At 43.2% G+C, this 23,534-nt stretch overlaps 1 protein-coding gene across 1 annotated transcript; it reads right to left on the bottom strand.

The window, feature by feature from the left end:
* Window positions 1-2,387: 2,387 nt before the first annotated feature.
* Window positions 2,388-19,580, bottom strand: znf219 (zinc finger protein 219). Its single transcript, XM_026162683.2, has 5 exons — window positions 19,425-19,580; window positions 9,538-9,622; window positions 6,984-9,306; window positions 6,676-6,822; window positions 2,388-3,714 (listed from the first exon to the last, which is right to left on the bottom strand). Exons 2-5 carry the CDS (start codon window positions 9,541-9,543, stop codon window positions 2,540-2,542), a joined length of 3,651 nt encoding a protein of 1,216 aa, XP_026018468.1. The 5' UTR covers window positions 9,544-9,622; window positions 19,425-19,580; the 3' UTR covers window positions 2,388-2,539.
* Between the last annotated feature and the right edge of the window lie 3,954 nt (window positions 19,581-23,534).

Here is a 23,534-nt window from a genome sequence, read left to right as displayed (position 1 = left end):
CTAGTGTATTTGATTTAGTGTCACAATAGACATGTTTTGGCACCTCATGAGATTAAACACAACGTATATGTGTCTTAGACTCGGGCTTTGGTTTACCAAGGGTTAGTATTATGACCCGAAGTTCTCTAACCCTACTTCTACAACAATTTTTACTTGTCTAAGGGTAGGTAGTTCATTCTTTTAAGAGTCTAGCCATGCTAGAACATAAGGCCTAGTGACCTTGTTTAAGGCCCAATGGGCCTGAAAAAATGGCAAATAATAAAAACAAAAACACAAGAATAGAGGGATCAGGAGGTGAACACAGGAGAAGATGATCAAGAGAATGGGCTGATGTGTTGAAGGGGAATAGGAAAGAGGAAAGAGAGTGTGTCGATATAGGCTAAGTGCTTTTGGTGAGTTTTACAAAATATACCAGGAAGTGCTTGAAACAGAAGGCACGGTGGCATTGACAGTAGTTGTTAAAGGAGACACCACTAAGGGACTTTCACTACAAAACTCATAAGGTGCTCTAAAAAGGGAACTTAATCACATTAATGCACATTAAAGAGTGGTCACAATCATAAATTACCCCATCAATTTGAGTCTTAGCAGATAAATAGAGGCTGTTAACCAGTGTAAGAGAATATTAATGCCTCACATTCATAAATATACCTTCAAACTAGGATAAAGAAATGATTACTGGATGTTTCCACATAAAAAACAAAATGCACTTCATTTTTTTCCTAACCACCAGTTCAGTGGTCGAATATCTGATACACTGACAACCTAGCTGACTGATTTTGCTAATCGATGGGGTAAATCTACTGAAACCACACATTTACACACTTAAAAATGACAACCGAAAGTGACAACTGCCATTGAAAAAACGTTTGGTCTATTGATAAAGTCAAAATGAAAACAACTACTTTGGGAACTCAAAAAAAAACTTGCACAGTGCTCTGTATAGACATTCCAACTAGTCTTAGCTCACAAACATTATAATCAATATCACCTATATTGATAACCTTTTTCTGTAAGCATCTTGAAAGGAAAATAAACAAAAGTCTGCTTTTTTTTTTTCGTCTTTACAAAAGCTACACATATTCTACTGGGATGCCTATGCGTTTGTTAGTGTTTTAATAATTACTCCTACCATTGTCTTTTCTTTTCTTATTAAAACAAAAAAAAGAAGAAGAAGAGAGGGAAACTACTCATCTAAAACACACCGTAACCCAAGAGTACAGTTTGTTTCTTAGATTTAGTCTTGTCTGGCAGCTAGACTGCTTTCTTTGTCGTTCTCTACCTTGTAAAAAGTTAAAATTTTCCTTTTTTTTGACACAGTCGTAGTCTCTTCAAAACAATGTGTCAGTTGATTGTATTCAGGAGCTCAAGCGTCGCCCCTTCAGCCCTCACACAGACTCTCGCTCTGTGTTCAGTTGGTGCCTTTGCATCCCCAACCAACAACCGCTACCATTGTAAACACTGAATGTTGAACTCTGACCTCCTTTTTAAGCGCTCAGCTTTTGACCTTTCCTCACATTATATGACATACTTTTTTTTGTTCTTTTCAAGCTGAGCCACAAACAGCTACAGTCTGTGTCAAGGACATTACACTATGATGTAGCATTTCTTTTACAACTGAACTATTCACAACACCCTAGAACCACTTTTAACAAATATATTGTACTTAAATCGTTTAAACTGTATATTCAGATAAAATGAACGATCTATCAGAGCCTCGATGGGCAAGGATACCAGAGACTCTCTCGACGACATACATGAACAGGCACTAACTGAAAACAAATGAACAAAAATATTACAAACTTTCTGTTTTTCTTTAGCACAGTCATCAAGAAACACTTTTCTGACAAACAAGGCAGTGATACATACTTGAAGGAAAGCACATGGCCTGTAACGGTTGCCTCATGCCTTAAATTAATAAAGAATAGCTTAGCCGAGGTTTGCAGCTTGAAACTTTTAGACTAAACTTTCCTCCATGTCTGTTTGTTGTAGTTTGAGGAGGAACCTGAAGCTGTTCAGTGGTCAGTCCGTCAGGAGAGCATCTAGTCGCAGCTGGCTCCAGCATGGTCAGTGTTGTAGTCTGGGATTTACCAGTCCATTATAAGTGTGGGATAAACGCACGACTCTACAATGATGCAGAACTTTGCCCTAGATCTTTCGATTATCAAATTGGAGATCATCGTAAAAATCACCCATCTTTCGGTGAAGTCTGAAAAACAAATAGAAAATGTGGCCGACAAAATCCTGAAAAGATGCGTCCATGCGCTTTCTTTTTACAGGAATTTTACCGTATTTTGTGGTGGACCACAAAGCCAAGGAGACAAATAATGACAGAGGAAATACCATAGCTTTGGCTCTCCTCTTTGTCAAGACTCCTCAGGACTGCCCAGAAATGAAGGTATGACAGGGCAAAACCATAAACAACTTCTCTCTATGTAATACTTTCTGCCCTTTCTTCAATTCTTTGTCAAAATTTGTTGGAAAACAATAAACCCAACATTCCAATTTAAGCGGTGTCATTGAAAACATTTTAATCTCCTCAGACTCTATCCTCCTCCCCTCCAACGTGGTTAGAGCTCAGGGCTGGTGAAAGAGCGAGGGACATCCTCAGGTCTTGGTCTTGTGAATCCTCCAGACTGCTATTCTCCAAATTCTCTTCAAATTCTTCATCTTGTTCATCTCTCTCTTCATCAATTTTGCCCTTGAGTTCAGGAACATCTGTTACATTCTTTGACACTGAGGACATGGAGTTTGGGTGTTCAAGAGCATTACCCAGATGTTCTGCTGTGTGCTCAGAGAGACCATTAAGAGTTTGGGACTGAGTTAAGGACCATTCTCCCATGGAGGCCTGGGACTCGGCCTCACTTACGTGCCTCCATATTGTCAGAGGGTCGAGGTCAGAGGGATCCATCCTTGGCCTTGTGGTCTTTGAGGTTCCATCATCATCCAAGATCACTGAAGAGCTTCTTTTGCGCCTGGACTTACTGGTGTGGTTGACCTGGAGATGCATGGCCATCAGCTCTGCTGATGATGTTCGAAAAGGACAAAACAAACACTCGCTCAGTTTGACCCCTGTTGAACTATCCTCTACGGCATCCTCACCACCTTCCCTTACACTCATGCCTCCATCCTCCTCCATCCCTCCAAGACCAGGAGAAGTGCGACGGGACAGATCCAGTGGTTCAAAACCACCCTCCTGAGTTGATGGCACGGGTACTTCCTTGTCACTTGATGCTTGAACCATTCGGCTTGTAGTAAGGGGCTTACGTCGTGACACCTTAGGTGCCTTTGGTGGAGGAGACTCCCTGATCCAGCTTCCTTCCATTCCACCTTGGTAAAGAGCGCCCATTACTCCAGACAGGTACCTGTACTGGGTCTCTAGGTCAACATCCCTTAGAGCTGCTAAGGCCTTTCGATGCTCCCGCTGGTCTGGAAGTCCCAGGAGCCAGGACTGCTGGCTGGGTCGAGAGGCGGGGTTGTCTGTTGGAGCCCGGTTGACCGGGCAGTGGTTGGGTTGAGATCGGCGCTGCTTGACCAATCCAGAGGTTCCAGAGGTCAGACTGTTGATAGTGGAGGTGAGACCAGAGGAGGAGGAATTTGAGGCAGCTGATAAGGCATTGCGTTGCTCCCTGTGGTGCCGCTGGAGATGGTACTTCAGAGAGCCAGATTGAGTACCCGCATAGTCACAGTGGGGGCATTTGTAGGGTCTCTCACCTAGAGAAAACACAATGAAGAAAGTTTATTTATAGAACAGTAAAAATAAAGCTAGAAAAATCTTTTAAAAAACAGTGGGACTCATTAGATGCTCCAAAATGAATGCCCCAAAATGGGTGTTCACTGGGTAAGAAGGAAAAAAAATATTCTGGTGATTTTAAGTATTTTTATATTACAGTTAGTGAAATACCTTTGTGTTAGTATTAATGATATCATATACCAGCTATTTTATGGCATACACAATGTTGATTTCACATACAGGATGTTTTTTTTTTTTCTTCAGTAGAAACCTGATGGTACTCACCTTTGACCCTGAAAAACAGTTGCCTCTTATACACACATATACAGTCATGCAAAAAAGAAAGCTTTCACAGGTCCTTGAAGCCACATGATAAACTATAAATACTCTTGAGACTTCCATTGGAATTAAATACTTAAGTAGTACCCAGGTGCTGCTAATCAAATATGCTTGATTAAATGATCATCAGCAAGTCTGAGCATTTCTATGAAAGCAGAATTTTTAGAAGTTTTCTGGTCTGGCAGGTTCAGGAGTGTGTTAATAAAAGGACACAATCTTCCCAGGAGTGGACGTCTCTGCAAAGTCCTCCCAATTCGACACTGTCCAACAAACCGCAAAGGACCTAAGAGCTGCATCTCTGACTCTACAGGCCTTAGTTAGCATGTTAAATATTAAAGTTCATGACAGTACAATTACAAAAAGATTGAACAAATATGGCTTATTTGGAAGAGTTACCAGGAGCAAGCCTCTTATTGCTAAGAAACACAAGCATACAAACTGTTGAGCACAGTTGTGAAACAGTGATCATTTGGGCTTGTTTTGCAATCACAGAACCTGGGCGCCTTACAGTCATTGTGTCGACCATTAACTCCTCTGTATACCAAAGTAATCTAGAGTCAAATGTGAGACCATCTGTTTAATAGTCAAAGCTTGTTTCAAACTGGGCCATGCAACATGAGAAAGATCCCAAGCACAGCAGCAAATCTACAACAGAATTGCTGAAAATAAAAATTCAAGGTGCTGCAGTGGCCTAATCAAAGTAAAGATCTCAACCTGACTGAAATGTTGTGGTGGGACCTTAAAAGAGCGGTTCATAAGCCAATAAACGAATCATGTTTTTTCACAGGAAAGCCAGTTTTGCAAATAAAACAAGGTCAGATTGATTTTTTCCAATATCAATATATACTTGTACTTTTTTTATGGCAGCTAAAATTAAATTTCCCTGCAAATAATTCTTATTTTTTTAATCAGTTTTACTCCTATTTACTGAGGACTATCTCATGGGTACACTCTGTGTGAAATGCAGACCTGAGGACAAATTTCAGCAGTCTAAATCGTTTCATGTGTAAAAGATACACAAAAAATGCAATCATTTTTAAAATAGGTTAAAAGTACTTTCACTATGCCACAGCACTTATTGCAAAATCGTAACATTGCAAATAAGTATGGCAAGCAAGTATTTTGCAAAATTGCAGCAAGTATAAGCTGCTCAAAGGTCATTTGAGCAGTTCTGAGTAGGAGGTGCAGTTACATGTTTTAAAGAAAGATGGCAGTATTCCATTACTCATTAAAAATTACACAGCTGGGAAAGATAAAGGGGATGATGTTGAACATTAACATCAGGAAACGTTAAACATATGAAAAACGTAAATGATCTTATTCCCAAGAGTCAAAAAAGAAAAAACTGGTCACATAGGAGGAACGCAGGCGCACGTACAGATGCAGGGACAACTTGATTGTGTTGGTGAAACAAACACTAAAGACGGGATAAAACTCTCGATGGGAAACGAGATTCTGAAGAGAGCATTATCATAATTTGATGCATTTGCTTTAATTACTGACCATGTGATAATCACTTGATGGAACAGAGGCAGTAGTGTATGAGAAAATGAGCAGTGCATGATTGGGAAAAATATAAACGCATTGAGATAAGTCCTTTCAGCTATAAAATGAGTAATGATAATGGCAACTCTTAAAAAGACTTCACACTGTGCATTTTTTGGCTGCTGTCTTTATGGGAGGTTCTCCAGTTAGTAGTGATAGGTGGCATCGCAAAAAATGAGAGATGGGTTTTAATTTTGATCAAATACATCACCTGAAGGCAAATAATGAAAAGTGACAATGACTCATGCTGATAAAGGCTTATGAATATGGAACATTAATTAATAGTATGAGTGTGAGTGGTGTTTGAGATTCTAACTTTCATTAAAGTCCAACTAGTTGGTTGTCAGAAATCCTGTACTCAGTTATTCCTCTTTTTTTTCTTTTTGTCCTAAAAAAGTTTATTAAAATGTTTTTTCTCTTTACAGTATTTAAGATGGATGTTAAAGATTTTTGTTACAGATTCTTGTTTCAAAGACAGCGAATTCTCTGCAATTTTTCATGCATTTAATATGTGCATTATTTAAGATAAGATAAGAAGATTTAGTATTTTTATGTAATTGACAAGAAATAAATGTGTCTATAAAAATAAATAGGTTATTAAAAAAAAACATCAAACCACACCAGTTTCATTTAGCTAAATTTTGCATTATACAAATCGAAATAGAGACATGAGGATTACTGTTTAATTAGTGGAGAAGACATGAAAAGGTTTTCTTTTGTACAGTTTACTGGTAGCGATGTTAGAGGCCAGTAAGAGAAGTGAGCAATTTCCCTTTTTAATCCCTGGAGTGGCTTGATTTTTTCCCCCCAGAAACTACTGTTAATATACGCTCAACCAAGGCACTTAAGCTGGAGTTGCTCCGGTGGAGCAGCTCAGTTGCCTGCAGTAGAGGGCTATGATTAGTGCTGGCCAGGCCTCTGGGGTAAAATCTTTTAAAAAAAGAAAAAGAAAAAAACTGTAGTTCTAGAAAAGCAACGATGCTCAATGCAACCTTTCCAGGGATTTATAAAGGTTAAAAAAGTAAACATGGTTTGTTAAACTCACAGCAGTATCTCACCTGTGTGAACTCTGAGGTGCACTTTGAGATGGTGTGAAGAGCGAAAGGCTTTGCCACAGTAGGGGCAGTCTTTTATCCCTCTGCCACGCACTCGCTCCCTGGTGGGAACTGAAGGTATGGAGGAGACTGTCGTCAGCCCATTTTCTCCTGCAAGTAGGGAAGAAGGGAAAAAAGTGGAAAATGTAAAGATAGCAGCTAAGATTCTAATGACAATAGAAAGTTGAAAGTTGAAGTTGAAAAACAATGTATTCTTATATGATAGCAAACAAACACAAACCAAAGAACTAGAAAAAACACTCATGTCACACCTTTGAAGCTTGAGATGACAGAGTGAAACCCTGCAGCCCCTCCAGCTTGTTGTGATCCACCACCCATCAATTTTGATTCCTGTCTCAGTTCTGCCATTTGTTGGGATCCACCGCTGTGTAGCTGGGATTCTTGTCTCACTTCACTGCTGCCTCCTCTTCCCAGCCCCACTCCTCTATGATGACTGCTCCCTTCCTCTTCGCTGCCACCTCCTTTCTGGGGCCTCTGAGTGTGAACTCGAGCATGAACTACCACCTGCTGTAGACTGCGGAACAGCTTTCCACAATCTGGGCATTCCCATGGCCCTCCTGGTCCTCCGGTCTCTTCTCTAGGATCCAGGCCTCCAAGGTAGGCTCTGACTTGGTCGACCTCTGTAATCACTGAACTCCGCCCCGGGCCTCGTTGCCCTTGCTGCTGGCCTCGCTGATGAGGCCTTTGTTGCTGAGCTACCGCCAAGCTGCGAGCCACCAGCTGCCACCAAGTTGCCTGATCTCCTCCTTCTGAAACTGTTGCTGGAGTTTCCCCGGTTCCCCCTGCTCTAGTCGTTCCCCCTCCTCTTCCCGAGTCTGCTCCCCCTGCAGTACCACTGCCACCACCGTTTCCCATCTCTGCTACTTGAGCCACTGCTTGAAGTCTCTCCATGCAGCTAGCCCCACTGCCATCACTAGGCAAACCGAGATAGCCCAGGATGGCTGACTTACTCAAACCCATCCCAATTCTGCCTCCAGTTTCTCTCTCTGGTCTTCCCTGACCTCCTCTGGCACCACCTCCTCGCTGAGTCAGAAGGAGACTGGAGTAGAGGGCGTTGAGGGAGCTTTTAGACTGCTGCTCAGCACTTCCTGGTCCCCCAGGGTTTCCCAGTCCAGCCTTGAGGCCAAGTTTGTTGAGATGAACTTTCATGTGATTTTTTAGGAACCAAGGCTCCTTGAAGCCACGGCCACATACCTGACACTTATGGTCCAATGAGTCCTTGTGCTTTCGCATGTGTCCCTTCAGAAACCATGACTGCGTAAATCGCTGTCCACAAGTGTCACAGCGAAATGCTGGCAGTGGAGAGGACCCGCCCACTGCAGCAACTGATGTCAGCTGTGGGTTGCTCGGGGTTGGGGCTGGCGTGTGGGTTGGTGTGGGTACTGGGGTGTCGGGGGTTGCGATGATGGGCCTCGAACTGTAAGCTGGTGGAAGAGCAGGTACATCGGGAGAAGGGTGGCACTCCTGTAAGTGGGACGCCAGGCTTTCTTCTTGGCTGGCAGAATAGGGACAAAGAGTGCATTTGTATGGATTGTGGAGAATGCGTACATGCCGCGCCAACTCTGAAGCTGTTCGGAATTTTCCTTTGCAGGCATGGCAGCGAAATGTAGGCGTGATGGAAGCAGATACGCCCTCCCCGGTGGCTGAAGAATAGGGAGAGGTCACGGACACAGGGTCCTCTGTCAGCGGAGGGGTCAAGGGTGTGCTGTCATCCAGTAAAAAACTGGGGTTCTGGTCTGTCTGTAGTCCATCATCAAGACCTTTGACCTCACCATTGACTTCATCGTCTTCTGTGAGATGCTGGATGAGAGCCCCAGGCAGTAAACGCTGGTTTGGGTGACTTCTGTGATTCGGAATTAGGTCTTTGTGGTTCTGCTGGATTTTGAGGTGCTGCTTTAGTGGAGCTGAAGGGAGCCCAGTCCTATACAGAGCTGAAGCTCGCCGGTCTCTGTCCAGACTGTGAGCTCGTGCATGAAGAGACAAAATACTTTGGAATCTGAATCTCTTTCCACATACATGACAGGGATACCTGAGTGCAGGCCCCGAGGAGGCCCCTCCAACTCCAGGTGTGGCCCTGGTAACAGTATCCTTCTGGAACAGCTGGAGGTCTAGTTCATCACTACAGTTCCCACTCTGTCCTGAAGACAGGGCCAGCTCCAGGGCACCACACCCGAGTAATGGTGCTGATGGTGTATCTGGCGGAGAGGAGTCCAAACAGGGGCTGCATCCAGCTTCTTGTCCCCCTCCTCCTGGGAACAAAGCCACTGCCGGCGTTGGGGATGGAGGTACTCCATCCAGCCCTTCCTCATCATCTTCTTCATCAACATCATGGTGATTGCTGTTATTACCCTCGTGGAGGGGGAACGGAGAGAGGGGGAAATAAGGCGCAGTGTCCGGGCTCTGGGGGGAAGGTTCGGAGCTGTGAATGGGCAAGACAACAGGGCTATCGGGGAGAGAGAGCTGAGTGTGAGGAGAGGAGGTCTGGGGGCTGTGGTCTAGAGACGGCAGCGTTGGGGGCGACTGGGTCTGCTCACAAGAAAGAGACAACACACACTCCGGTGGAGAATCCATCCTCTATCAGAAAAAACACAAAGAGAGGGAGAGAGACAGATAATGAGCGGCAACCAGCGACTTAAGAAGGAGTTAAAAGTTAAAAACCTCAAGAAAAGGTTAAATTTGCATGTTGTGCATAATTAGCTTTTATAGCACAACCTTGGCCAGATTTTAAAAACTGCACAAACTTCGAGGGTATGAGTCTTTATATGTTGATGCATGCGCATATAAGAAAATAGAAAAAAGTCCTACCAGCATTGTGTGTGATGTTATGCCATTCTTTAGTGTCTCTGCTGAGGGGGGACACAGTCCTGTGGCAGTCTCCTCTTGTAATTGTCTGAGGACAAAAACAAGCATAGAAAGCTCAGAAAATTATTTGCAACCAAAAATCTAACAATTACTGCACTTGAAGTTGTTCCCACCCTTTTTTTTAAAAGCATGTTAAGACAATTATCTAACTAAAGACTTTAGGTAAATTAGGAATAATAGTATCAGTGTAATGCTTTTGAAATATCCAGCGATGAACTGCAGGTAGCAGAGTTTTGCCGAACAGGATTAAAAGCTATTTACACTAAGACCCTTTGAACAGATTTCACCCTAAATTCTGATTGCAAAGCACTAAATGCACACTCAACAATACATTTTAATGCACGTGCATGTTTACTACGAAGAAAATCTCTATTTGATCGTCACTTGCTCCTCAGCCTGCGTTGGTGTGCGCATTGAATGTGTAACAGGTGTGCACCTGTTCTGCCTCCTGCATGTGTTCAGCGTACATGCTGGCATACTGTTAGCACATATGGGATGATTATCTGAAGTGTGAACGTGCATTGGTGTGTGTGTGTGTTTAGGAGTTAAGGGCACCACCACAGGACACGGACTGTCCCAAACAGGATGGGCGCGCAATGTTTTGACTTCCCCACACACCCTTCCTGAACAGTCATACAGTAGCAGCTTTTTTTGCTTAAATCAGGCCCGGACGCACTCACACTCACAAACACACACACACACTCACATATGGTATGCATGCACCTAGCCAGAACAATAAATCTGCTGTTTGGGTGTGGTGGCATTCACCCATACATTGCTTAGTCATGCTTAATTGTTGAAGTCATTTATATATGTGAGCTTATTCTGCTGCTGCCGCCGCTGCTGCTGTTGTCTCGACTGTACTGCGACTGTCACCCCAGATAACAGAGTCAGCTGAAACGTGAAGTGTGATACTGCGCATTGAACATGCACAAGCATTTTGGCAGGGCACGCTCACACGCCCAAATATTTTGAGAGCGCAGCACTTCGCCTCACTTCCACCGAATTTGTGTGCGCCGTGGCTGGTTTTTGTCCATCATTTTTGCAGGAGTTGAGCACCCACAACACAACAAAAAGGTCATAAATCACTGTGGCAAAAACAATGGAACATCTGTGCTCGCAGGTGTGTCACCCACATTTTTGTTCACATGGCGGTATGGTCACATATGTGTTTATATGGATTTGAGTATTTGTGTGTGTGTGTGTGTGTGAGTTACTGAGGCTTGATGACAAAGAGATTCTCATGTAGCCAGTTGACATTTTAGCTCAGCTATGACTCACAGGGATATCACACCATATCAATCACATAAACACACACACTTACACACACACACTCTCTTACACAGACACAGACAGTCCTTTCTTAATCCACCATTATTGTTCTTTCTCTCACCATATTCCTCTCCCTTCTGTCTTTCTTTCTCTCCCTGATTCATACTTCTTCCCATCCCCCTCTCATTCTCTCGTTCCCTCCCTCCCTCCCTCCCTCCGTCTATTATTCACTAATTTTCTTTCATTCTCTCCCTCTCTCTCTCTCCTCTCTTTTTTCTCTCCTGCAGTGTTGCCAGTTGGCAGAGTGCCAAGGAATGCTGATATCAGCTGGTAGATTGGGCCCTGCCAACATGGCGAAGAGCAAAGAAAAAAAAATGAGAAAGGAGGCAGACAGAGAGAAAGAAAGAGGGAGACACAGACAAATAGACAGAGCAGTTACAAACTGGGCAGCATTAAAAAAAAAGAAACAGTCTCAGAAGCCATGTGAACGAAAATGATTTAATTTGATTGGCAACATGGTGTTGAGGGTAAAAGCAAAGAAACCAAAAAAAGAGAAAGCGACATGCTAGAACAGAGAATAGCAGAGAAATCAGAGTAGTGATAGTGGCAGGCTGGGGCATAACATGAAGAGAGAGCAACATTTAAAAACCATTTTGAAAGTCAACACAGAAATACACATGCAGACAGAGACGGGGGGGGGGGGGGGGGGGGGGGTGCAGAAAGGGAGAAGGAATAAAAAGCAGGAAAAAGAGGGAGAGAGAGCGGCTATCTAAATGTATCTGCTGCAGTATTAAGTCTGATGGCATTATCATATGAATATCACCATCACAATGCATTGTTCCACCGTGACGGTGGCTGTCGCCAACCACCGGCCCTGTCATGCCAATAAAGAAAATTTGGATAGATTGAGAGAGGGAGATAAGGTGCAGCAGAGGATGCATGGGAAAAGGGGGCTGGGGGTGACTCGGGGAGAGGGTGGAGTGGGGAAGAAATCATGCTGGAATCAGGTGGGGGAGAAACACATAAAAAGCAGGTGTAAATTAAGCAAGAAGCGCACCGAAGACGACATTCTCACATCATCCACAAATGCTGCTCATTCCCAGTGTGTCCACACACACACACACACACACGGCGAGCTATAAAATGGATTGGGGTAGGTACTCAAAGCAAGGGTGAGAGCAGCGTACAAAAATGTGACACCTACGTGTGTGTGTGGTGGGTGTTTTTAGTTTTGTGAGGGGAGGGGTAATAATCTGATTTTAAATGTGCGTCATGGCAATGAATATTTAATATTAGGTAATGTGATCCACGTAGGAGATTCACAATGATATTACAGACCAGCAAGTGGCCCACTTGCAAACCAGAAAATGGGGTCTCACCCAATCTTAAATCTTCACTCTTATCAAAATACAAGAGAAAGTGATGGATTTTCTTGAAACTTTCATTCAAACCACATGAACAACACGGGTTGTTGGCTATACACAATAATACATACTCATTTTAAACTGAGCTTAATACTGCAGCCCACCTGCAGTACCTTTGCAGCCCAACAGGGGGCCCTGGCCCATACTTTGGGAATCAGTGCTATAGACTTTACAAAACAACTTTCTGGTTTGCTTTAGATAAACACAAAAACTGTATATAAACAATGGTCTGGAGCCATGAGTGTAGCATAATTTTTGCCTTTTACACTAGCACCTCAACTAGACTACTCAATGAGGTTTTGGTCGTTTTCTATTACCACCTCAATGTGGGCGGGGTCGTTATAGCAAGGCAGCCCAAAAGTCCAGTGACGCTGTTTGCCTGCAATCCAAAGACAACACAACAATGGAGGTCGAGGCGATGGTACACCTGCTTCACGCACTTTGGCTTTTTGTCAGACTCAGGGTAAAAGAAAGAGCCAAGTAGGTGTGAGGCCATTGCCCAGCAGCCGTTGCCGGGTTTGAGTCTTGCGAAAGAGTTGCTCTCATGACTCCCTCAGTGACCTCATTTGTGGGCCAATCAGTGGCATGCGATCTTCTGACATCACTTTTTCAACTTGACTCAGGTCACTTGGAAAACAGTCAGAGTAAACGCTAATAAACTGCAGAGTACCCATAACTACCACCTAATGAAAAAACCCTAAAAACCAAGTTGAGTTTAGCTGAGCAGGTACTAGTGGAAAAGAGGCTTAATAGCCACTGTAGACATACATGCTAGCAGCTTGTCAATCACAGGATAGCCACACATTTAATCAGGCCCTGATTTATCGCCTAAATGTGATCACAATTTACAAAATAGACATCATGACATCATCATTAAAAAGCGAACCGCTGAGACCCTAAATTGCTCAGGAAAGCGTTTGCTGAGATCACAAATGGAGTGAAACGCAGGGTTTCTGAGCAACCTGGTTTCCTGTCGCAGCCACGGCCTGCGGGCCGTTACAAAGACTCCACGTAAAACGCACTTAAGCATTTGTTCCACTTCTCAGGCCCGGAGCTATAGTTGACTGCTGATATGCAACACATAATGGATTTTCCCATCCCTTCGATACAAACTGGATTTTCCTGCACTTTCACTGGCTTTTCCTGTTTTTTCCCTTTCTTTTTTCCCCTGATCCTGAAATTTGCAGTGCATGAGCAGGAGTGTAATGACACAGTAATTCGCAAGATGACACCAGCTTTAAAGCGTCCCAAAGTTGACATTCCAGCAATTGAAATGCAGCTTTGTGGGTCCTGAATTGCCTTGACTGGAAATGAGGTTTTTTTTATCATCAGGGTCACTATGTTTTGTTTTGTTTTTTTTAAACTGCACTGTTTAAATACTGATAACTACTCCTTGACTCAGATCACAAGGAGTGCATAACGATATGGCTGAATCATACGTTACATACCTGGTAAATACTAGCTGAGGGAAATTTGCACAATATGTTCAGACAAGTTTTTTGTTTTTTTTTCTTTTAGCTGGGGGTGGGGATCGGGGGTGTCACTGTGTAAATATCCACCGAAGTGGCAGAGTTTTATTGTGAAGGCGGTCAGTGCAGGTTTGCACATGCACATGAGAGATACATGTTGTAATTGTAAACATATATCAGGGTGTGAACACCTTTCACCTAGTGTTCATAATGGTAACCGTGTGTGTGGGATAGAAGTGTTATACAGCTTCATAATAAATAGTGTTAATGTATCATAGGTTGTATATAAGAAGGGTTTGTGTATTGTGATTTGTAGCCTCATGAAGCTAAACAGTACTTTGAATGCCTCGTCACAGTTTGTGTAATTAAGCCTGACTTACAATGATCCCTTCATTCATTTCCTATCAGTCTGTGGAGGTAAATGTCAAAAGATTTAGAATAAATCTGAGTGTATGCTCTGCTCTCCTTGACCCCTTGTGACCCCTTGGGGATCTCGCTCTCAGTTTGGGAACCAGTGATCTATAGCAACAGCGACCTTTGTGTTGTTTGAAAATTAAGTCCTCCTCCACGTACCTAAAAATAGACATCTTCAAGGTCTCAGGCACCGGCCTTAAGGCATAAAGTAAGGACTGTGCTCGTAGTCTGTGTGTATTTCTGTGAATCCCTACAAGTGCATCTTTCTTCCCGCTGCATTACTTGCACTCTCATGTGATGAAGCCAGCGCGAGGTGAGGTGTCCTTTGGGGATAAGTGGGTGTATGAGAGACTGACCACAAGGAAGGGGGGAAAAAAACAAAGTGTGTGAAAAAGAGAAGATGAGAGCGAGAGGAAGTGAGGGGAGCCCGCTCCCTGTGCGGTACAGTATAATTTGGCCCTGTGGTTTTTATCGCGTGGTCACGTGGCGAACTTCCCCACAGCCGGTATTCATTTCCTTTACTTCACCTTTCCCTGAACCACCACTACCACCTCCTCCCTCCCCACCGCCGGCTTCGCTTCAACTTTGCCTGCCTCGCACTCTCGCTCTTCCCTCATCTTCAGCTTCAACAATGATAAGGGTGAACATCTCCCGCGCAGTCTCCGCCACCGACCGTTAAAGATGAGTGTTGCAGATTGCTTATACGGGGAAAAATGCTACTTCATGTGTATCGTTTTGATCGCAGAACGCAAGTGAAACGGCGATCTAATGGCTCGCATCTGTTACGCCGTTGACCTTATTCGAAAGGTACTTTAGCGGAGTTGAAGAAAAAGTTACATTAAAAGGAAGCGTCCCAACTTTTACCGTCTTTCATCTGCGCAAAGTCCAGCTTGAGCCAGCATTTCCTGCCTCACTGATGTGTTTTATGTTCCACTTCTCACAACCTTACTCCTTTTTGCTTCTTCCTGTCTAACCTCTCCTCCTCTAATGCACCATCCCCTCTCGAGCTCCTGCTTCTCCTCTTTTTGAATGAATTACTCCTCTAGCGAGAGAACACGAGCTGATGCTCGAACTGGGAGGCAACGTTGCAGTGCCAGACCCGAGCGGGCGAATCCCGAACACCGGAAAGCATCTCGGCAGAGAAAAAAAAAGAGTCTCACTCCAACTCATACAGGCCGCGCCGTTCCTAAAACCAGTGAGTGGAGGGGGAAGGGGGGTGCTGAATGACTCGTCTGACTCGGGATTACGAGACTGATGCTTTAAAAGAAGAATTGGTTGGAGCATGTGTGTGGTTGTACGCATTCTTCCTAAAAGGCTTATGTGTGCACACCGAGGATCAGTTGCTAGGTTGGAGACAATCCTGCAGGTGAAACAAACATCCACCTGATCAATTTTCTCCCTACTGTCTGGGAAAAGGTTCAGAAACCTTTCTTCCATGAATGACGCCCCTTCCACTTTAGTGTCCTTAAGCAACACACTACTTTCGACCCCCTCAGGGATGCTCACCACTCACTGTGACCTCCCTGGGGTATTTATGTATATATATATCAGATACCTAAAACAGCTTTAGTGTGGGGGGGAAAAGGGTAAGTGTATAATAGTAATGGCTTCATTCTTTCTTCACCCTGGGGAAATTTGCAGAGCATGTGTTCTCTTTCTTAGGAACATCTTGTTTGAAACACACTCTGTTGCACTATATTTTATAAAGACACATATAAATGGGAGGTGCCAGTACTTAAATCAACACATCCTGGTGTAATTCTGGGTGACTGATTGCACTCAAGGGCTCCCTGACTCTATGTATAGGCTGGAATGTAACATTTTATTTCTATTTTTTTTGCAGGGGATTTGAGCTGAAGAGTGAGGATGCACTCCAACAATGACTTTATGTCTTCTTCCCCACAGTCGCCGAGTACTTGCTCACTGGGGACTGTGGGGTTCTCTCTCTATTGCACAGTCTTCAGGTTACAGTATAAAGTGCTTTGATGCGGTGTCCAGAATGTTTTCAGACTAAATTGAGGCCAAAATAGTTCACACTTTCAGTTTTTCATCTGGGAAGGCATCTGTTGTGCTGATCTCAGCAGGTCAAATGAAATGCAACCAAAAAACACAAAAAGAGTTGTATTGTAACTTTAAAAAAGATTTGAGGGAGAAATTCAAATACTGCTTGCTTTCATAACATCGCACACCTTGCTGAAAAGCGCAGTCACGGGACTGCCACTAATGGAAAGTTGGAAAAATGTTTTGCTTATCAAATTGTCGTGTTTGATTTTTTTGTTTTTTATTCAGACCGTCTACCTGTACGCCTCTGCTGCAAACGCTGATTTCAGAGCTGGTCTTCCAAACTAAATGCGAGCGACAAAAAGTGGCAGACTATTTAAGTAAGACCCTAATGCTCTAAATACACTCTAATCCCGAGCAGCCTAGCAGAACTCTCAACAGTCTCAAAATGTCACAATGCAGTAGATTCTCCCTAACTGAGGGCAAGCAGGTGCCTCTCCCGCAGCGCACTAATGACCCAATTATATCAATCAGAAGCCTTGATTGGTGCTACACTCCTTTCCCTTTTACTCTCTCTCCCTCTGTCTCATTCTCCCCTCACATACAATCTCTTTCCCAAGAGCCACCTGGATGGGGTGGATGTGCCCCTTCAAGTACAGTACAGTATGTACAAAGATGGGAAGTAGGCGGCATTGAGGGTGACAGAGGAGGTGGAGGAGGAGGTGGATACTATTTGAACACAACAAGCAGACAGAGGTTTGAATGAAGCAAAAACCATTAGAGCCTTTTTAACATGGGGCCAGTGTTTTATATTCATTAGTACAGCTGGTTGCAGATGAGTATCTGCCAAGGGTTTGACATGAAATCAACGCCTTATATCTAATGGCAAACAACCTGTAGAGAGGCAGGGGAGGCTTTTTTTTACTAACAGAGTAATAATTAAAAAAAAACAATGCTTGCGTTATTAGTTTTTGATCAAGCCCGGATAAGGAAAAGTAGCGTCTTGTTGCCAAAAGTCACTCTTGCAGGCGATGATCCAAAGAAAAACAGGGATTTGGAGTGAAGTCATTTCTTTTCTAATTGTCTCAGCTTTCTTTTCTTTTTTTCTTTTTCGTAGAGGGATTATGAAAGTTAATGTGCATAAACCCGTCTTGAAAAATGCCAAACCCTCCAAAAACATGCCTCATTTTAGGACACGCAAGCAATGTCAACCTACTTCCACTGTGCACAGGCTCTCAAGAGTGTGACATTTTGGGTAGATATGAAAAAAAAAATAGGGCATTTCAGGATCCCTAAACATATTCCATTGGATATAGAAAAAGGCGACGGGAGTGTCTTTGGTCAACCCAGATGACACGTCTGCGCCTTATCTCAAGAGGAATTTCCTCCTCGCCCCTGTGATGTGCGTCAATAACGTGCAACCATTTTCAGTACGCTCCTTTCCCCCCTCTCTCTTCTCTCTCGCGGCCATCTCAATTAGAGGCACATTAATGAAATAAATAACCATCAACAAACAATGCACTAATAAACACCCCCTCACACACACTAAAAATCAAATTAACCCTGCCCGCAGATGGTGTCCGCGCACAATCCCGCTTCCAAATAGAAACAAGAACAACAACCAAAAGAAAAAATGCGATTAAAAATCATGAACACGGGGGATGCAGGGTAGTCGGAGAAGTCGGAGGGTGGCGTGTGTGTGTCATGTCAGCCTATCTATCGCTCTCTCTCCCCTGCTCCATTTTGTTCCTAAATTTTCTATACAAAAGATTAAGGGAGGGGAAAAAGACGAGTGAGCGAGCAAGGAGAGGACGGGAGGGGGGAAAAGTGCCATCATGGATTTCATCTTGAATCCCTCTCTGCCAATCTACCACCGACATCAGTGCCCCCCTCACCCCCCTCAAAAAAAAAGAGCCATCGTGTCCAAAAACGCACATTTTTGGACGAAAACCGGTAACTTATCTTTACTGAACACAATCTGGCAACACGCGTTTTGCACGCACACGGCCCCAACATTGCATGTATTGCCACACTTGCTATGCTACTTTCTGAGCGCTGAGGTAACGTTAGGACAACTAAACGGGTTGTAGTAAACATTGTAGTAAAAGGTGGCCGAAAGTATAAGGTTTATAAAGCACCGTTAAACAGTCTTTTCTCTTTTTTTGCGCGTATCCCACACGAAAAGTGGCGGTGCTTATCTCGGAAACAACGCACAACACAATGCCTAATGTGTGTCCAACAAAAGAATTAGTCAAGCTAATCGCATCTACCTACAAATTACGCTTTGTAAATCAACTTGCTAACATGCAAAAATCCACTTTTACGCTTGGACAATATGTCCGCGGCTTATCGAAATTCTCCGTTACGCACAGAGAACTTGGCTCTTCTTTAAAAAAAAAATACACATATATAATAAATAATAAAAATATAACCTACTTAAAAAAGAAGAAGAAGAAGAAGACGCCGTTCTTTTTCAGAGAGGTTAAAGAAGAGCTGCCAAATTACCAAACTGCTCGCGCGGATAAAAACAAAAATTAAGAGCTAGCTTGCACAACTACTTAGCTGAAGTTGTGTCCAATTTTTAAACAAAAATAAACCTCCGAGTGACTTTTCGTGCACTTGCGAGCATTTTTAAGTCGCATTTCATCTCGTGCTGACTGTTCGAGTCGACTTGGTTTAACTGTTACACCGAGTATTTCCTCAGTTATGAGGGAAAACAGTGCATTTCTCCGCTTTTTTTCTTTTCTTTTTTTTTTTGTCATGTCACGGCTTAGAAGCGGAGCTCCGACTGCTACATGCTTGTCGACCACGCGCGCACATACACCGGCTTACATACATGACACACACGTAAAGTGGTCCGGAGCGCGCGGTTACATGTATACATACATACATACATGCATGCCTCGTGCCAATCACTCACATGCGAGCACGCGCACACACACACACAGCCAAAGCTGCCAATGAAATAAATAAATAAATAAATGTGAAAAAGCGGAGTGAAATAAAACACATCAACAACTATGTTGGCCATTATCCCGCGTGTTGCCCGTGACAGAAGAAGAAGAAGAAGAGAGAAAAAAGAGGCAACAACAGTCGCAGTAAATTAAACAATTTTGGAAATGTTTCGTCGCCGGTGTTTCGTGCCAGCACGCATAAAAGTGCATATATGTAAACATAGTGGTAAATAAAATGTAAGAAGATAAATGAAGATATAGGATATATGTTGAAAGTAAAGACTCAGTGTACTTACGGGAGAGGCGGCGAGGAGATTAATGACACGACACGTCATGATTACGTTTCACTTGAATTAAATACATTACGAGTTGGGAAAAAAATGGAAATCAGGGTTGTATACAAGCATACGCCGTTTCCCCCTCCCTCCTCCCTCCGTTTGGTCACCCTCTTCTCTCTCTCTCTCTCTCTCTCACACACACACACACACACACTATCTCTCTCCTCCTCCTTCTCCTCCTCCTCCTCCATCTCCCTTTTCTTTTCCTTCTCCCCTTCTCTCCTTTCTTCTTGCATTTTTGCCCATTTATTACACAGGAGTGAGTGAATGGGGGGGAGTGGTGGGGGGAGCATAGGAGAAGTGGGAGGGAGAGTGATGTAGGTTGGAAATGTTAATTATAATCTCAGCACGGGCACCATTTTACAACGCTGTCATCTCTTCACATTTGTATCCTAAATATGGCATCTGGGGTGGCGGGTAGCTGACAGTTAAGAGACATTTTTTTTGGGGTGGCAGGAGAAGAAGGAGAAGAAGAAGAAAGTTTCACACCAACAGAAGTGAGATAAAAGTGATGACAGAGGCAAGAGGCAGCTAAAATGTTGTGGTGAGCCACCCCGGAAGCACATGGCCGCTATGAGGATGGGAAGAAACAAAGTGCACAAATTTCGATGTGTTGAGGAAGAGGAGGGGTTCCCAACATGAGGCTGGGTGACCAATAGGAGTCGCCCAGGGGTTTTCCAAAAGGTCCCAAACGAAAGTGTAGAGGTAAAGAGAAAGTGATGATAAAAGTACAGAATGAGTTTTAAAAAACTAAAAATGTTTCTGTCGAAACTGAACTTGAGGTCAGGCAGAGTTTCATTTCTAGAAAATGTAACAACAACATCAAAGGAAAAATAACAAGTCTGAGTCATTCTTTCTCTGTCTTTGAATGTTCTCCACATCTCCTAGCCAATGCACACTACTGTGTATTGCTGTACCCACTCTAATAGCTAAGCCGCAGCAGGTGCACCATGTCCACACCATGTACCAGCATCAATAGAGTTTGCATGAATAAGTCTCTGGAACACCCCATTTGTTTTGTCATAGACAGAAAGGAGTTTAGGAGTTTCTAATCATAGATCGCCTCTCCACCAAGTCACGCCAACTCCAGGCACGGTTTACATACACACATCAAAAGCACTGATGGCATGATAATTTGGGACCTTTAATGATTTATTTGAATTCTTTCCACTGTGAAATACGTGAACACATTTGAGTTCATTTCAGATTTTTTGGGATCTAATCAAGATAGGCTCAAATAAATGTCTGTTAGCAATATACACCTTTTGGCATGAGTCTAGCTCAGCGGTCCCCAACCTCCGTGAGTCGTTTGGTACCGGGCCGCGAGAGTTGAGGCTCAGGTGTGAAATGTATGGTTTTCAGGGTTTTTATCGGTTTTCAGCGTTATTTTGTTATCGTTTTTATTGTTAACTCGGTTTTCCTTGGTCTTTTCACGTGTGTTATGAATAAATCTTCTTTTTTTCGGTACAGGTACTAGTTTTATTTTGTTGTATTTATCCGCGACACCTTAAAGGCCGGTCCGTGAAAATATTGTTGGGCATAAACCGGTCCGTGGTGCAAAAAAGGTTGGGGACCGCTGGTCTAGCTGACTTCTTTCATGGCAGAAATGGTAGATTTTAAAATGGTTTGTTTCCTGGGACGGACCCAGTCTTTAGGTTTTAGTCCACACATTTTCAGCAGGGTTGACATCTAAGCTTTGGGAAGGCCATTCCAGAAGCTTTAATGTGTATTTGCACACGATATCCAAGTTTCAGACATCTAGCTGTTGATTCGAGGTGAATTTGAATAATTTGAAGGTAGTCCTCCTTCTTCATCATTCCATGCAATGTACCAGAACAACTGGCAGCAAAACATCCCCCAAGCATGATGCCGCCACCACCATGCTTGGCAGCTGGTACAGCGTTTATAAGTTTTACAGTCTCACCTCTACTCCTCCATCCTTTCGTCATTGTAGCCAGTTAATGCAGTCTTTGTCTCGTTTGATCATAAAATGTTTCTCCAGAAGGCCAATTTAAGTTGAGTTTGAAGCTGTTGATTTTGGAGCAGGTGCTTCTTTCTTGGTCAGCACCCCGCTCCTTGGGTCTTCTTCTACACCTTGGCAACATGGTCACACATCAGAATAACTTGTACTTACAAACAGTCATTTGAACTGATAATCTTGGAATCTGCAGTTGTTAAGAAATGGCTCAAAGAGAGCTTCCAGACTCATGTAAATCTACAGTTCTTCTACCTAGATCTTCACTGGATTCCTTCGACTTTCCCATTATTCTAAGTATTGGTCAGTGCAAAGAATGCTATCAAACAAATCTGTTTTATCCTGCAAGGAGAAACTACCAGTTGAAGTAAATCATGATCACTAACAAGAAGTTAACATCCCTTGGCCTAGTCAGGTTAAAAGAGATTCTAGAGCATTCAGAACCCCTTAGTAAAAGATTTCAGTGAGTTTTGAGACTTTTGACCCTGTGTATATTACAGAAAATCCCAAATTAATACAAACTTGTGTACTCAGTTCTTTAGATTAAAGATATGTCCTGTATAATAATTCCCGGTGTTGTTGTCTGTGAGGTCTTAAGGGAACAGTGACATTGACACTGAGCTTATGGTAGCTACATTAGCAACAAGAGCATTTTGTGTGATTTTGACCTTGACTTTCATATCCGCCATCACACAAAATTTAAACACGATATCCTGAAAACAGTGGATTCCAGACTACTGACAAGCAAAAGCCTTTTTCATTAGTACCTAGTCAAATCGACTTGCCACAGTTTTGAGGGTTTTCCATTAGGCCATAGTACTCCGTACCAGGTACTAAAATAGTACCTGCTCGACCGTCGTTCCAAGTGATCCAAGCAGGTAGTAAAAAATGACGTCGTCAGACTCCATGCCACCGATGGCCTGGTCAGTGGCGTCACTCGATGAGCCATGCAAGCGCCCCATTCACGAAAATCAAAACTGTCATTTTTGAAACTAGACAACAAGGGAAATGGCTATAAAAATCAACCCCCTGGTCCCAGAGTCAACGAAAAGCCACAGACCAAGCAGCAGACATGCCTTCACTTTGACATTCACCTTTGTCACACGCTTGGCCGTGTTGCTATGACGATGACCAAGCACATTAGGTGGTACTCTATTGTAATGGAAAACCAGTCGATCCGAGTCGAGTTGTGGTGAATCGATCTTAGTAGGTACTAATGGAAAAGGGGCTAAACAGAACCGATTACATACTAGAATAAATAACTCAAGACAAAGAAGTGGTTAAACACAACAAAAGAAACTCACACAGATTTATTTAATTAGGTTTTTTATTTACTTCAGCCTACAACACTGACCTTTATGACTTTGTAGGAGTGTAGGGTCACCACTGGAGACACAGAAAGCTGTTTTGTGAGCTCTTTAAAGCTCAATTTCTATCATTTAATCATTAGTTATTATTAATCTCTGGCTCTCTTCCACAGCGTGTCTTTGTCCTGTTTTTGACCCCTCATCCCCAACCGGTTGCAGCAGATGGCTGCTCCACCCAGAGGCTGCTTCTGCCTGAGGTTTCTTCCTGTTAAAAGGAAGTTTTTCCTTCACACTGTCGCCAAAACGCTTGCTCAGTCATGTGGTTGCTGTAGTTTTCTCTGTATAATAGAATCTGGAGGCAACCGTTGCTGTGATTTGGTGCTATATAAATAAAATAGACTTGAATATCAAAAAGGTAATTGTTTGGATCCCTTTGAAACATTTAAAGAACGAGCACAACTATGCACAGCTTTTCATTTTGTCCAACAGAATCAAGGCTGATGATCTCTTGATGTACGCTGATACAGAGCAAGCGGGTTTTATTCAAGCTTCATTTAAACCCACAGTCCTCAAAGTGCAGCAGGCCAGCGGTGGCCTCTGTTAACAATTCATGCAGCCCCCTAACAACTCCAAAAGAATGCCCTTCTGTACATTTCATTCATCCGGTGCTGCTACATTATGTCACACTGCAAAGTAGTTGCACTGACTGTGACCAAAGGAGCTTTCTCTTTAGGTTTTAACTTTTCTCTGTCTTAAACCTACTTAACATTATCAAATAAAGCTGGG

Source organism: Astatotilapia calliptera, chromosome 3, assembly GCF_964374335.1.
Source record: "Astatotilapia calliptera chromosome 3, fAstCal68.1, whole genome shotgun sequence".
NCBI classification, from domain to species: domain Eukaryota; kingdom Metazoa; phylum Chordata; class Actinopteri; order Cichliformes; family Cichlidae; genus Astatotilapia; species Astatotilapia calliptera.
This window is presented reverse-complemented; position numbering and strand designations above follow the sequence as displayed.